The 15,296-nt window shown below is 40.8% G+C and overlaps 2 protein-coding genes across 12 annotated transcripts in view; one reads left to right on the top strand and one right to left on the bottom strand.

The window, feature by feature from the left end:
• Positions 1-167: 167 nt before the first annotated feature.
• LOC118241984 (uncharacterized protein C4orf54 homolog) overlaps positions 168-15,296 on the bottom strand; it is a 40,470-nt gene continuing 25,341 nt past the window's right edge. For 3 of the 11 annotated variants that reach the window (XR_014123777.1, XR_014123781.1, XR_014123783.1), the window contains one exon: positions 168-2,081. The gene's annotated coding sequence lies outside the window, so the exon portion shown is untranslated. Of the gene's footprint in view, positions 2,082-2,237; positions 2,778-7,444; positions 9,661-9,922; positions 11,147-15,296 lie in introns of those variants that run through there. The other 8 variants (XR_014123780.1, XR_014123782.1, XR_014123784.1 and 5 more) reach the window with 5 other exon arrangements.
• Positions 4,311-13,306, top strand: LOC118241983 (beta-1,4-galactosyltransferase 1-like). Its single transcript, XM_035529931.2, has 6 exons — positions 4,311-4,596; positions 9,988-10,220; positions 11,285-11,472; positions 11,926-12,048; positions 12,544-12,648; positions 12,743-13,306. The coding sequence occupies exons 1-6, from the start codon at positions 4,377-4,379 to the stop codon at positions 12,870-12,872; spliced, it is 999 nt and encodes a 332-aa protein (XP_035385824.1). The 5' UTR covers positions 4,311-4,376; the 3' UTR covers positions 12,873-13,306.

Raw genomic sequence — 15,296 nt, 5'->3', positions numbered from 1 at the left:
TTTTAAATGCCCTTCATGCCCAGCTGTTTTTTTTTAATCTGAAAAATTTATATTTTTGCAAATAATGTTATATTTTCGTTACCTTCCATCTTTTATCTTAAAATGAAGTTACAATGGGTGTTTTAAATGTTCTTTTAACAGAAAATAACGGAACTAATGGAAAAATATTGTTGCCACAATAGTAAGAGCTTTAATAGTAAATGGTAACTAGAGTGCAAAATTGTGAAGATGATGTAAGTTAGTTAATAATAATGAAGCAATGAAGTTATGTAAGTTAGTTAATAAAAAAAGATACTGGCATATTTTAAACCTAGTTTGTATCTAACAGTATTCAAGAAAAAAAATGACATTGCCCAAGTAGGTTAGATGTTTTGGTAATCTGATAGCAGTCATGGCAAAATTGAAGCATTTTCATGAGGTAAGAATGGCAGATATTTGATGTAAAAATTCTGGTTTGAGTATGTTATGATAAAATCTGAGAGACCCATGTCAGTATTGTATGGACTATACCTAGACAAATGGAGAGAAACACAGAGAGAAGAAGACCGAGGGCACATTTTGACATTTGTTACCATGCACTTTGGAAATTGTTAAAACAGATGTCTAAACCAACTAATGTAATCCCATGTTATCATCTCCAGTCATATCAAAACTGAATATTCTGTTCATCACCCAGAAATGCCCATCTGAGTTTGTGCTGTACAGTTCATCAAATTTAAAAATGAGATACATGCTTCAACTTTAAACAAATATAACTTTAAATACATTCTTACAGGTGAAGATGATGATATTGTAACGCGAGGTGGCCCGAGTGATGCAGGGCGAGGCGCAGGACGCACAGACACCAATGTCTGGGATGTACATTTATTCAAAGACAAAGACAACGGCACTCACACGTGTTACAGACAAAGGACACGAACATGAAACGATTAATATTAAATGAACACGATAAATACATCTAACAATGACGAGTATTACATTAACATTATTACTAACAACAACACACCACATTAACATGTGATGTCAACAATGACCAACGATGCTGCACACCCTCACGTGGGTTTAAATACACAGACAAACGAGGTGCAGGTGTGGCCACTAACGAAGGCCCTCTCACTGCACGTGGCTGGCCAAACCACGTGCCTTGCGGGAGGCGATCGTTCCATGACAGATATGTGTAAGCAGATCATGTTCTCCCTTGATGTCTATCTGTTGTGTGTTGCTGTGTTCTCTAGCTTCCACCTACTGCTGGTATATTCCCACACCCGCTGTCCCTACCTGTAGTCTCTCATTTACAGCACAAACACTTACAACAAAAACCAGATATCACACCTGCATCTTGCTCATATATAGGCCTCCAAAACAGTGAAGTTTTCTGGCACAAGTTTGATTGATTGATTGATTGATTGACTGATCAGTGCTGAAAACAGTGAGGTTCTCCTGGAGACAGACTATGTAAATGGTTACTGTGCATGATGTCCCAAGTACAAAACCTCTACACATACAAGGCAGTGTCTGTGACCATCAAGAACCTGAAGAGGGGTGTGGCCAGTATGCTAATGATGCAGCTCAAGTCTGGAAAGATGGTGGACGTAATGGCTGATGATGACATCGTCAACAAAAGAATGACACAAATGGATGGTCTGCTGATGTCATATAATGGGTTAGTATAGTAGTTGGTGGAGGTAGTTGGAGACAGAATATGCAGTGTGGGGTAATCTGGGGTAGGCCAGGTGGAGCAGTGTGGGGTAAAGGGGTTTAGACAAGGTGGAGAAGTGTGGAACATTGTGTATGTGTGTGTGTGTGTGTGTGTGTGTGTGTGTGTGTGTGTGTGCATGCAGGCTTATGTGTGCCTGTATCACATATAAGGTGATCTGCACAAAACAAATAGAGAACTGCAACACCCAGGAGGCACGATGCATTAGTGTTATGTTCCCAAATATATGTGGTTTATGTTGCTGTTACTGTATTCTTCCCAGATGTATGCTGAATTTTCCCTTTATGTCCTTCAGAGACTCCACCTGAGTCCGCTTTCATATGCACTCATCCGGATCAACAGATCAGCTGACCAACAGGCTCCCCTACAAAAGGATTCACGAGAGAGAGAGAGAGAGAGAGAGAGAGAGAGAGAGAGAGAGAGAGAGAGAGAGAGAGAATGAGAATGCAAATACGAATGTGTTGGTTTTGAGTTTGTTTGTTGTGTGTTTAAGTGAGTTGTGTAAATACACTTTACTCACACTCTGTTTGCTTTCTCTGTGTTAAGGCCTCGTCACCTAGACTAGGGGTGAGCATAGCTGTCTTACCTGCAGCTGACTTGGGTTCAGTTGGTGGATGTAATATCAGCCATAGCCAGGTCAGCACACACACATACACACACACACACACACACAAACACACACACACACACTTCACCTTTAGAGTCTTATACTCATGTTGTAGTCTCACCCCTACTATTACTAGTCTTTCAATTCATAAACACCAAAGTCCCAAAACCTAGTCTCATCGGTTTATACACAGCTATGCAATTTGTTTGTTTATCTCTCCATTTCCCTACTTCCCACTCCCTCTCTCTTACAGGTTCTGGGTATGCACAGGAAGTCATCCTTGGGAACAGTCATAAGTCTGAAAGATGGTTTCAGGCAGCCGGCAAAGACGCCATGCGTGTGGTGAAGAGCGTAGATGCCAAGCTCGTCTCTGTGGGCGTGGTCACGAGAAAGACACAGTGTAAAGGATGCCCCTCCGTAAGTTTCTGCACACGTGTCCACCCGTGTATGAGCCTGGGAAACAGCAGTGGGGTTGAGTTTTTGATTTGAGTTTTGAGGGATTTTCATTATATGGCCATTAGATGTTGTACAAGTGATTGTGTGCAGGTGTATGTATGAATGCGTAAGACACTTTCAGAGTTAGTGTGTTTGCATGCATGAGTGTGTGTGCACAAATTAGATATAAACTCATGACTAAGCATGGTGTGTGTGTGTGTGTGTGTGGCTGTGTGTGTGTGCGCGCACATGCACACACAGCTGAAAACCACATGGAATGTGGTACGTGGACACTGTGGGCCAGCTGTAAGAGCTGCTCGATCACTATCTCTGTGCAGCAAGAGCTGCTCTACCACTAACATTTGTGGTGTCTGATGCTATATCTCTGTCTGTAAGAGCTGCTCTGTCGCTATCTGTTCTGTAAGTGCTGCTCTATCGCATACTGTTCTGTAAGAGCTGCTCTATCATTGTCTATGTGTAGTAAGAGCTGCTCTGTCGCTATCTGTTCTGTAAGTGCTGCTCTATCGCATACTGTTCTGTAAGAGCTGGTCTATTGCTGTGTGTTCTATAAGAGCTGCTCTATCGCTGTCTATGTGCAGTAAGAGCTGTCCTATCACTGTCTGTTCTGTAAGAGGAGCACCTGTAGCACAGAGACAGTCAGCAATAGAGTAGGCTGACTGTATCTGTGCTACAGGTGCTACTCTGTCACTGTTTGTAAGACCTTCTCTACCAACTACAGTGTCTGTTTTGTTTTTGATCACTGGATTGGAATAAAATATCATATTGAAATGCTGGAGATTAATTAGGTTGATGAAAGTGTAGAGCAGTTACTTCAACCTAGACACATGGCAGCGTCAGTGACGCCCATTGTTTGAATAAGACAAACAGGGCTCTCCTTCCGAGACTGTAACTAAAGCCTAGGTAATGCAGAAACTGCATAAAACCAAGACGTGTCCAAGGAATCCTAGTTTAACGTTCACAGAAGGAGGCGATTTGGGAATTGGAAAATAAAAAACAGGTGAAAACAGTTTTTCCTTCTCTGTAGGAGTTTTTGGAGTATGAGGAACACCCAGACTTTTTTCTGCCCACTTTATTCTTGATTTATAGTTTGACAAAGTCTTGTGACGGGATAAATTTTACCTGGTGGCGTGGGGTAACGTAATTACCCACGTTCCTCAGTGATTTGAGTCCAAAACAAGACCGCCATGTCTGTCTTTATTTTTTAAATTTTTTATTAAGCGCTCTGTCGTCTGCCTGGAGTTCTTTACCAACTATACAACGACCGATAGAAAACTCAGTTTCCTCTTACTAGAAGCGGATATATTAAATATAAAAAATCTGAATAGAAGATGGGTGTACGCTTACAGACAATTGAGTGAGGACTTTAGACCATCTTTAAGTTTTTTTAACGTTTAATTAATATTTCATGCGGAAATAAAGTTTTGTACCTGTAAAAGTTAAGGTTTGCGCGTGATTTGTTTGCATAGCCACTCCCACCTCTGTAATTTATATCGAGATTTCTTATTCCGTCATAAACACTGTAGGCCTATTCAAATTACGGGCATATGTCCATCCCGTTCGAATAGTACCAATTACTCTTTCTGTAATAGGAAATTAATGGGAAAATTCAGTCATTTTGGTCTTTTCAGTAAAACCTACACTGTCATAGTGGTGCTGGGAGTGTTGCAAATCTTAGTGATGCTATTTTACTACATGAGAACCTACAGCGCTGGCGGGTATGCGCGGAGCGGGCAAATCGCTGAAGTGACGGAAGAAGCGAACGGTGTTGAAGCATTTAAAACGCTGGAGAATTGTCCCGAGACGTCCCCGCTCTTAGGTACGTACCTAACCAATAAGACAAAAACTTTAAGACAGATGATCGATTCCAAAGCGGCTCGGTTGCGCTTTTTCATTAAGTGTCAATCATATAAACCGTATTTCTAAACAATGTAGCTGTACCTTTTGGACAAACGAACTAGACAGTTGGGATTACATGCTAGAAGGTGATCTGCTTTATAATTAAAAACTAGAAAGTAGACTTCGAGGTGTCTTGCCAAAGACCATCGTAACAACTATGAAACTATGACTATAAACCCTGTTCGGCCGGGATTGAATTTACTTGGGTCCTGGGGTAACTGCTTTTCTACAGATGTTCCTTTGTGATTTTATTTCCGTCCGGATCGTCCAAGTAGGTGTTTTTCTTCCTGCTCCCCTGATAAAATTACAAGGCGAATTGCTATTTCACCAAACCCAGCTAATTATAGTAGTCATTGACGCAGGTTTAATTTCAACTTGAAAAACTACCTACAATTTTAGTTCCGTCCGGACACAAATTCCCGTGATTGTTCCCCTCGCATTGGAAAAAATATAAATTTAATAAATAGAATTTATTTGGACGCAGTAAGCGAACGTTATTGCCGCTTGTCGCGCGGCAAACCTGCAGTTTCTACCTAGAAACAGTACAAGCTTTCTTGCAATATCATGCAGTCTCGGCCAATGATCAAAACAAAAAATAGCTACTATATGTCACTCAGCAGCACTGTCTAGACTTACATTTTCTTTATTTACTCCATCAGTATTTCACTTTTCGAAGAAAAACTGAAAAACTCCTATGAACGGAAACTGTTTTAGATTAAAAAAAAATGCGGTCACTGTTACAGAGTTGTTGACATATTTTATTGTCATTCCCACGAAAGTAGGCCATTATAAAGCGCATCCTACTTTTTTCGTTGCTGTGGGAATATTTTTTTCTTTGTGTCCCTTTACACACGGACTACCGCGGCGAGTCGCGTCCGGTGTGAAACAGCGAGCCGTTCTGCCTCACCGTTTCTGGAGTAAGGCGGGATAAACTCGTGGTGCGCAGATTCACCAGCGACCCTCCCGAAATCACAAAACGAAAAATGGATGTTTAACTCAACCACTGGTCTGGGTGATAAATCTCTCACTCGATATACCTGGGAGATCATTATTTTTTAACTCAAATATCCGAGTTCGTAGAAAATACAACACAAGAAACTCACTCCTCCTGTAGTAATTTAAATACAGTCCGGATTCGTGGCTTTCATAGCTGAGTAGACGTGGAAAAATGTTCCGTTACAAACGCCTCCCTCATAAAAAATCAGTCCTGATAGCTATGCCGACTGATAATACAAGCCCCATCATTATGAAGTGTGTATTATTATGTGTCAGAAATCGAACGTTTATATCAACTTTGATGAATCTACATTAAACATTAAAAGAGTTTTGACATCATTTTCAATTGGAAGATGGAGGGATGAAACAAACAGTAGAAATGATAGATAATTAGATAGATAGGCAACTATTCAATGCAGTTTTCTGTTTGGCCTCAGTCGTTTAAAAGGAAAAACAAAAATGCGGTCACTGTTACAGAGTTGTTGACATATTTTATTGTCATTCCCACGAAAGTAGGCCATTATAAAGCGCAACCTACTTTTTTCGTTGCTGTGGGAATATTTGCTGATATTTTATTGGCTAGCCTAGCAACTACGATTGGCAAATATTTTGTAGTTGAATCTCTACAACTAATTTTTGAAAATGTATTATACTCTTTACACTTAAATATTATCATGATGCTGTGTACTTTAAAATGGTATAATTGGTTTTTCGTTGCAGTGGGAATATTTTTTCTTTGTGTCCCTTTACACACGTACTTTACACACGGCAAACCTGCAGTTTCTACCTAGAAACAGTACAAGCTTAAGTATTCTTGCAATATCATGCAGTTTCGGCCAATAATCAAAACAGAAAATAGCTACTATATGTCTGTGTGGTGCGCAGATTCACCAGCGACCCTCCCGAATCACATAACAAAAATGGATGTTTAGCTCAACCTGGGTGATACATCTCTCACTCGATATAGCTGGGGGAGAATTACTGAGTCTTAACGCAACAAGTTTTAACTCAAATATCCGGGTTGGCAGAAAATACAGCACAATAAACTCGCTCGTCCTGTATTAATTTATATGTGGTCCGGATTCCTGACTTTCATAGCTGAGTAGACGGAAAATGTTTCGTTACAAACGCCTCCCTCATAAATGAATTCAGTCCTGATAGCTATGCCGATTGATAATACAAGCCCCATCATTATGAAGTGTGGATATATTTTATGTCATAAATCAAACGTTTATATCAACTTTGACAAATTATTTTCATTTGGAAGATGGAGGGGTGAATCAAGCAGTAGAAAAGAAATAGATGGATAGGCAAATAGTCAGGGAACGCGCCCCTTCCACTGGTCACGTGGTATGGTCCGCCGCGTGCTCTGGGAGTTCTTCGTTGAACGTGTCTTGTTTGTAACCACGCCTCTGTTGCTACGCACAGACCTGCAGCGGTTTAGCCTTGTTACGTTTGTATGTATTTAAACCCTTGTCAGTGTGAGCAGAATTGTTAGTCATTGATCACGTTATAAGTGGGTGTTGGTGTCTGTAGCGTATGTTAATAAACGTTTGTTTCCACCAAGCGAGTCTGTACGTCCTGCTCCTTGCCCCAGCGGCACTCGGGCCGTTACAATATATATATATTGACAGAGTCAACAATTCATTGCGGTTTTCGGTTTAGTCAGTCGTTTTACCCATGATGACTGTATCTTAAAAATGTAGGGAGTTAAAGTAACCAGGTTCCTATGGGAACATGCCAGCTGAAGGAAGAGATAAAAGGAGTATAAGTGTGTGCCACCGATGCTTCTGTAATGGACAGAACAGGTAAGACATGTACGGATAAAGGAAAGAAATTTGTTCATACAGAGAATGTAGTTAGAGGGAGAATCCAAAATGCCAGCGAGGGAGTCAGTCAAAAAAAAAAAATCCAATAACAAAAGGGAAAAATACAACCAGGTAAATAAATCCAAAGCAAGAAACAAGCTGGAAAAATCCAAAAAGCACAACAGGGGCAAAGACAAGAAACCACTCAGTACACACAAGGCAGAGTATAAGCACTACTTCCCAGAGAGGCTAAGAAACAGACAGGTTTACATAAGCATGGATAATAAGAAACAGGTGACTTAAAGGTGAGGATGAACAAGTAATTGATTGTTTGGTGGAATGTTGCACCTTTCTGTGAATGGGATTTGGGGAAATGTGATATTTAATGTTGGCTGACCTGGGAGAAACTGGTTGCATGACAACTTCACACTAAGCATTTGGTTCAGTGAGTTTAAATAGAGTAACTGATGCTATTAAGTGAAAAAAGATGAGACAGTAACCCTTGGACCAGCCTCTGTGGTTCGGATATGGTAGGATATGGGCTACATGTATCAAATGGCAAAACTAGCTACATGTAGATCTTTTGTTTGTTCAGTTCTCTCCATACTCATCCAGATGAGTCAAAGGATACATTTCAGACGACAGGAGATGAACTTGTGGAGCACACCACCTTTGACTGATAACAGCAACAGGATGTTCACAGAAGCTGAGATCAGTAATCAAGGATGGCCCCAGTGAGGGTCTATGAAAGAGGAGCTCTGTCCTTGTTATTGGAAAGAACAGTAAAACAATTTGGCCTTTACCATTCTGGCACACTCACTTTTAATGAGGTCGACTTCCTGGAGCAAACACTGGTTCTTTGGTCCGGAAATTGTATTTTATTTGGTTGTTTTAAAATGCAATTTTATGGAAAGTTCTAAGATGCATGATATGCCTTTCAATTATTTGTAGTGCTTGTATAGTTTGCTTTGTGATGGCTGTATCCAATCATGGTACAAACTTTGTTCTTTATTGTCAGTTAAGCCTCTCGTGGCTAACTGTTGGTGCTGCGCTGATATTTTATTGGCTAACCTAGCATCTAAGATTAACAAATTTGTTTGTTGTAGTTGAATCTCTACAACTAATTTTTGAAAATGTATTATACTCTTTACACTTAAATATTATCATGATGCTATGTACTTTAAAATTGTATAATTGGTATGGCATCATTACTAGAATGATTTGTTAATGAGATTTCTCTGGCTAGTTAACTGTTTTTCAGATAGGTTGGCTCAGTCCTTTTTTTTTTGGTGAACAAGTGTGTTACTTTGTTTCATTATTTTGCCTTTCTTGTTTTTGGCAGAAATCCTGGGAGAAGAATTATTCTCCTTAGACAGTGCGCATGCTCCGCTGTGGACGAGTTGGAGTTACACATCACGTAGTTGTTCTTAATTTGATTGTTGCTTTTTACTGCTGTTTTATTATTTTATGGACCCCACCTTAATTGACTTCAGTTTTGACTGCCTGAAGGTCCAGTCACTTCAACATAAGATTCAGGAGTTACAAGGCAAAAATGCATCACTCAGAAACTAGTTATGAGAGATATAGAAGTACCACTAGCACTACATTGTACATGCTCTAACGTACAGGATGTGACTGCCACTAAGCATTGAGCTACTTGGGTTTCTGTTATGCCTGTTACATCTGCTTAGGTTCCTAGTACACCTGCTTGGGTTTGTTACATCTGTTCCTTATCCAAACAGTAGATTGCCTCTTGCAGGAAATGGTAGCTCTTCCACTAATAATATCAGCAATGTCCGTTTGCTTTCAAAATGATAGCAAACCATTTGAGGTGCGTGACAATCCGGATGGTACCTTGGTTGCTGCTGAGCCTCCACCGATAACCTTGGTGGTTGGTTTCTCCATTCCTAGAGTTATCAAGGTTGATAATGTTGTTGTGGGGTGTTTTCTTGGTGCATACGTATTTTATATTAACTCGGTCACAGTTCTTGCAGGAGGTACAAATGAGAGCAATTGAGAGTAAAGGAAAAAAGTTATAGAAGGAGCAACAATATGCACCCAAGTGTTGTGGTTTCTGCTGTGCTCTTGGAGAACATTAGGAAAACTGCAGGATGTGATGTTGATCACACTTTTGTAGGGCATCAGCTTTCTTTATGTATCGACTCTTCATTTTGATGTACCTGGAGCAAGAGTTAGAAGATAAAATGCAGAGGTTGTGACTTCCAAGGCTCGATCTACCTGCTTCTGAGGGTTACACAGTCATAATGGTAGCGGTGGGCAGGGTCCTTCAGTATCTCAGTATACCCCCTTCACACACGTCACAAAGTAATGCCAACCTTATGTTGTATACTAAGTGGTTCAGTTATGGTTTTATCTTCCTGGTTTGACTCCTGCCTGTGTTTCAGACCTCATGTCAATATAATACATACACAATAACTTCACCTCATGTTGTACTGTGTGTATGACAACTACAACTTCACTTGATCTCGAGTCTCTTCCCCCAACAGTGGGTCCGTTGCGTGTGGAGGTCTCTGATCTGATGTATCTGGAGCAGATCAGACAGGAGCTCCTGCTGGTGGACAGGGGACACTACAAACCGCCCCAGTGTCTGTCTGTCCAGAAAGTGGCCGTCATTATCCCTTACAGACACAGGGAGCAGCACCTCAAATACTGGCTGTACTATCTTCATCCCATTTTGCAGAGACAACAGCTGGAATATGGGGTCTACGTCATTGAGCAGGTGACATTCAGCCTTAAAGCGTACACACACACACACACGGTTATACTACAGTTATTTACAGACAGCTTACTCAGAAAAGCTTCCTGTGTGAATAGAAACATTACCAGGGTTCCCCACAATGCTAACGGCTCCCGTGATGCCTTGTGTCTGCATGTCAGTGTGTTAACCATAGAGGCTAGCATGATTGTGTGTGAATTGTCCTTTTAAACACTCCAGAGGTGTAAAACATTATGGAGCTTGTCCATATATCAGCTTGCAGTTCCACACAGCTCTGTGTATGCTTAGGTTTATCGAACATCTCTGCCTGGAAACCTGTGTGACTCTGATCTAAGGCTAGTTTTCTACTAGTTCAGATTAACATGAAGGTAGGTGTGACTGTTCTGGGATCAGATGAAGACCTCTTAATCTCCAGTATTTGGTGGTTCATATTAAGGCAAATGACTCAGTAATTAGTGTGAATTATTATTCAGATATGAAGGAGTTATTGATCTTAACACCATTATCCACATTAACTACTGTAAATGACTCAGTGGTTTGTGTGAATTCAGTAACCATGTTGAAATGGTTGTAGGAGAGGAAGTTAAAGAGAAAGGATTCCTGCCATGGGTGGTGTCAACACACAATCACACACACACACACACGAGAGAGGAGAGGGATACCACATCACCAGATAACAGTAGATGGTACATGGAATACTACCTCTGATGTACAACAATCAGCACTGCTATCACTCAAAATCATTTTGTGCAGTTCACCCTCAACTGTATTATACACACCGTGTTCATCGTGAAACTCACAAACGTTGTCTGACTGGTCCTTCATTACACCAAACCCAACCCTTCAGCCAACACCAACAATTCAGAAGTCCTTTTGTGCACGTGAGCATTCCAACATCCCTTCTGTTACTCGATTCCAGATGTCTTGGCCTGAACAGAAAGGAAAGTGTCACACTGGACTGGCTTTGTAAGAGCAGGTAGAACTTATTAGTAGAATCAGCTGGGTGACAAACAGCTGGACTTCTGTGTTTACAACCTAAACTTTTACATCTTTGTGTTTGTCTGTAGGACGGCGAGGACACGTTTAACCGGGCGAAGCTGTTAAATGTTGGCTATGCTGAGGCTCTGAATGACTACAACTATGACTGCTTTGTCTTCAGCGACGTCGACATTATCCCGATGGATGACCGCAACACATACCGCTGCCATGACCAACCACGGCACCTCGCCGTCGCCTTGGACAAGTTCGGCTTCAGGTGCTGTGTGTACATAGCAACCCTGCTTAGCGATGTTTAGCCGAAGGGCAGTCAGGGACAGTGTCATTCTTTTACCCATGTACATGTCTTGTTTGCCAAAACAATATCTTGTTTTAAAATCCTCTTAAATCCTTAATGTACTGTTAGCTGCCATCAATGGTGTCAATGATCTAGTGTAATAATATTGTTACTATTATAATCATATTATAATGGGGGGGGGGGGGGTGGCCATGGCACTACTACACTTCCTTGTAACTAATACCATCTTTACACTCCATGTTACATGATAACAGAAAGAGACAATGAGATGGCACAGACGTGTCCTTCTTATAACTGTACTTCCTTATAATTAATACTGTGAGGGAATTTGCAGACTAATGTAACCTCAGCAATGTTCTAGGTCTGTGTCTCTGTATTGTCTGTGTGATTTGTTTTGGTTGTGTGGGATTGCAGGCTACCATATAATCAGATTTTCGGTGGCATCTCTGCGATGAGTAAAGACCAGTACCTGAAGATCAATGGCTTCCCCAACAACTACTGGGGCTGGGGGGGGGAGGATGATGATATCTCCAACCGGTGAGAAACATACACTTCCACTGACCCACTGTAACCAGGGCAGTGTTTAAGGTACTTGACTTGTAATCGGAAGGTTGCTGGTTCGAGTTCCACCGCTGCCAAGTTGACACTTTTGGGCCCCTGAGCAAGACCCTTAACCCTCAATTGCTCAAGGTATACTCAGTCATAATTGTAAGTTACGTTTTTATTCTCTGAGCATGTACACATTCTAAGAGCACCAAGAGCGAGATGTTGCTGTCTTACACAACCTGGACTAAAACCCACAACACGGCAGGTAATTCCACAGAGCCACTAACTGGTTTAACTGGTCCTCTAACAGAGACATGAGTTTGACCAAGGGAATCCGTAAAGGAAGGCTGTTCTAGGGTTGTGGTGCAGTGACAGCAGACGTTTCATAACCTGCTCAGTACAGTGGCCTGTGAGAGCTCATCAAAACTGTTCTTATTTGTGAATGTCGCTGGTTTTTGGTCAGTTTGTTTTGTTCTTTGATCCGAGGTTGTCGATTAGAGGAATGTCCATATCACGGCCTAATGTCTTGATTGGCAAATGCAAGATGATTCATCACGAAAGAGATAAGCTGAACCCTCCTAACCCTCAGAGGTGAAATGTGCACACGTGTGCGCGCACACACACACACACATACATACACACACATACACACACAGGCATGTGAAGACTATTCGCTCATGTGCAGGTTTGAAAAAATTGCCCACACGAGAGAAACAATGGACACTGACGGCATCAACTCTCTGACATACAATGTGGTGAAAGTGGAGAAAGACCAACTCTTCACCAAAATCACCGTGGACATTGGCAAACCCTGAGCCTTATACTCTCTTAAAGTGCTTAACCTCTTGGACCTCCAGCTGTCTTTTAAGGTTTAGGAGAGGTGAGCAGGTGTGCAAATGCAGAGGACCAGTGAACTGGGCAGTACTGGGCAGTACTGGGCATCTGCAGGACTGGGAGAGACTGGCAAACCTTAGATGGGTATTTCTTAAATATTACATGCTTATCTGTTGGCTAGTGGTTCTTGCGAGTGGGAATCTCAGAGAAATATTTATATACATATTCTACATAGGTTTTCATGTTCCACTGTGAAATTGAATATATATATATAAAACTATGCTGGTAGACTTTAGACACAGTTACACTAAGTTATAATTAATGAAATAATGATGTTTTATACTATTCATTTGTAATATTCTGAGGAGTACAAATTTTCAAAATCATTTTTTCATGGGGAAAATGTCTAGGTTTTGTGGAAAATAAATGTTCTAATAATTTGATTGGTGGAGTAAAAATCATTCATTCATTCTTATTTATGTGCCGTCATTCTTTTAATGAGCAAATCTGAAGCAGTGTGATTTCGTTAAACACCTCCTTGAAGGAAAACCAGGTAGAAAAAAATCTGTCAGAACAGTGAGAAGTGATCTTTCATCTATCAAACCTTCATCTATTGATCTTTCATTCACTTATCCAGCTGGTCATTCTTATCATTTGTTTCATGGCTACACACTCTACACTTTTGCCTGTTCTTTTAAATCTATTATTGCTCCACTTTTCACGAATCTACTTTCTTTTTTTTTTTTTTTAATCAAACAGAAATCTTTGAGTCTGAGAGGTTAGAATCTCCTGCATCTGATATCTCCTCCTACTACTGTAAACCAGCCATGTCATTGTTTCAGATGAAGAAGCTACTCCCTTGACCCAGAATCCCTGGACTATAGAACTGTGACTCATCACATCTCCCACTCTGACCACCACATAAACCATTAGAAAGGGCTACAGAAATTTACATTTACATTTGGCAGACGCTCTTATCCAGAGTGACTTACAAAAGTGCTTTGTCATTTACTTACAGAATGTATCCTAGCCAGTCCAGTAGTTTAGAGTCCAAGATGCCAATTAACTAAAATACTGTGGAAATACAGGGATCAATGCTGATACTTAGAAGTGCAAAACATTACTTTTTTGGTAGTTACAGTGGTTGGGGTTTACAGTTACATTATTTAGGTGATGCTTTTATCCAAAGCAACTTACAATTATGACTCAACACAACTTGAGTAAGTGAGGGTTAAGGATCATGCTTAGGGGCCCAACAGTGGCAATTTGGTAGTGGTGGGGTTTCAAGTACCTTAACCACTGAGCTACCCCTACAAAACAAATTGGTGCCAACATCTAATACACAGGACTGTGTTATGACCAAACAACTACAACCACACAACCCACACCTTTATATTTGAAAAGTAGATTCAAACTGCTAATAAATCTCAATAAGGAAACATAGACTGCAAGGCTGCAGTAACGTTTCTCCCAGTGCAATGGCCAGAGTGTTAGTGTTGTCACCAAGTTCTGATAAGCTGTCTAAATTCACTCACATAGCCTACATTTGTAAGAAACTATGCTTTGTCCAGTATAATTACGACACTGGAAATCATAAACTACTAGCTGTCAGCCATGGTGTTGAACTGTGGTGTTAAACCATGGTATTAAAGAATGGTGTTGAACTGTAGTGGTGAAGAATGATGTTGAAGTGTGGTGTTCAAGAACAGTGTTGAAGCATAATGCTGAACTGTGGTGTTCAAGAATGGCATCACTGTTTTTAGGGAGAACATCACCCATTCTTGGTCATTCCAAACCATAGGAATGTATCACTCTTGCATAAAACTAAACATCTAACCCCATGATGCTGGTCTCCATTTTGTAACAGATTCCAGTTTCAGATCACTTACAGCCTTAAGAAGAAAGCTGGTGAGGAAGCAGGAGGCAAATCCGTATCTACGGAAAACCAGGGATGAAAAAAGAAACAAGCAACCAAAACAGAGGATGGCCAGACATAGCACATGGTTAAGGTGACAGACACGGAAGCAGAAAGGCAAACCATGACCTGACTCCAAGAAAACCGACACCTTACCCCCTAACTTCCATATAACTTCCCACCTTCTTAATGAGTGCCATCCAGAGGAATTTTGACAAAAGTGAAAATTTAGAGGTCATTAGTAGTAAATTAATAACACTAAAAGAGCTCTGTGCTGGACAAAAACATGACAGTGAAGAGATTTTATCTGTACAGTGTCAGATGAATTTCTGTAAAGTTAATCCTAACCGCTAACTGTTGAGAATTTACCTATTCAAAAACAAGCAGTAGCCACCAAACTGAACGCGACTTCTCAGCGGTTCAGCAACTGTATCTGTTAGGTGGGCTCAAACGCAAGTCAGCTTGGTGACTTGACAGCCTACTGGGTGAG

This window comes from Electrophorus electricus, chromosome 5, assembly GCF_041902795.1.
Source record: "Electrophorus electricus isolate QZ-2024a chromosome 5, ASM4190279v1, whole genome shotgun sequence".
Taxonomy (NCBI): Eukaryota; Metazoa; Chordata; class Actinopteri; order Gymnotiformes; family Gymnotidae; genus Electrophorus; species Electrophorus electricus.
The sequence above is the reverse complement of the archived record's forward strand: the minus strand, read 5'-3'. Positions and strand labels throughout refer to the sequence as shown.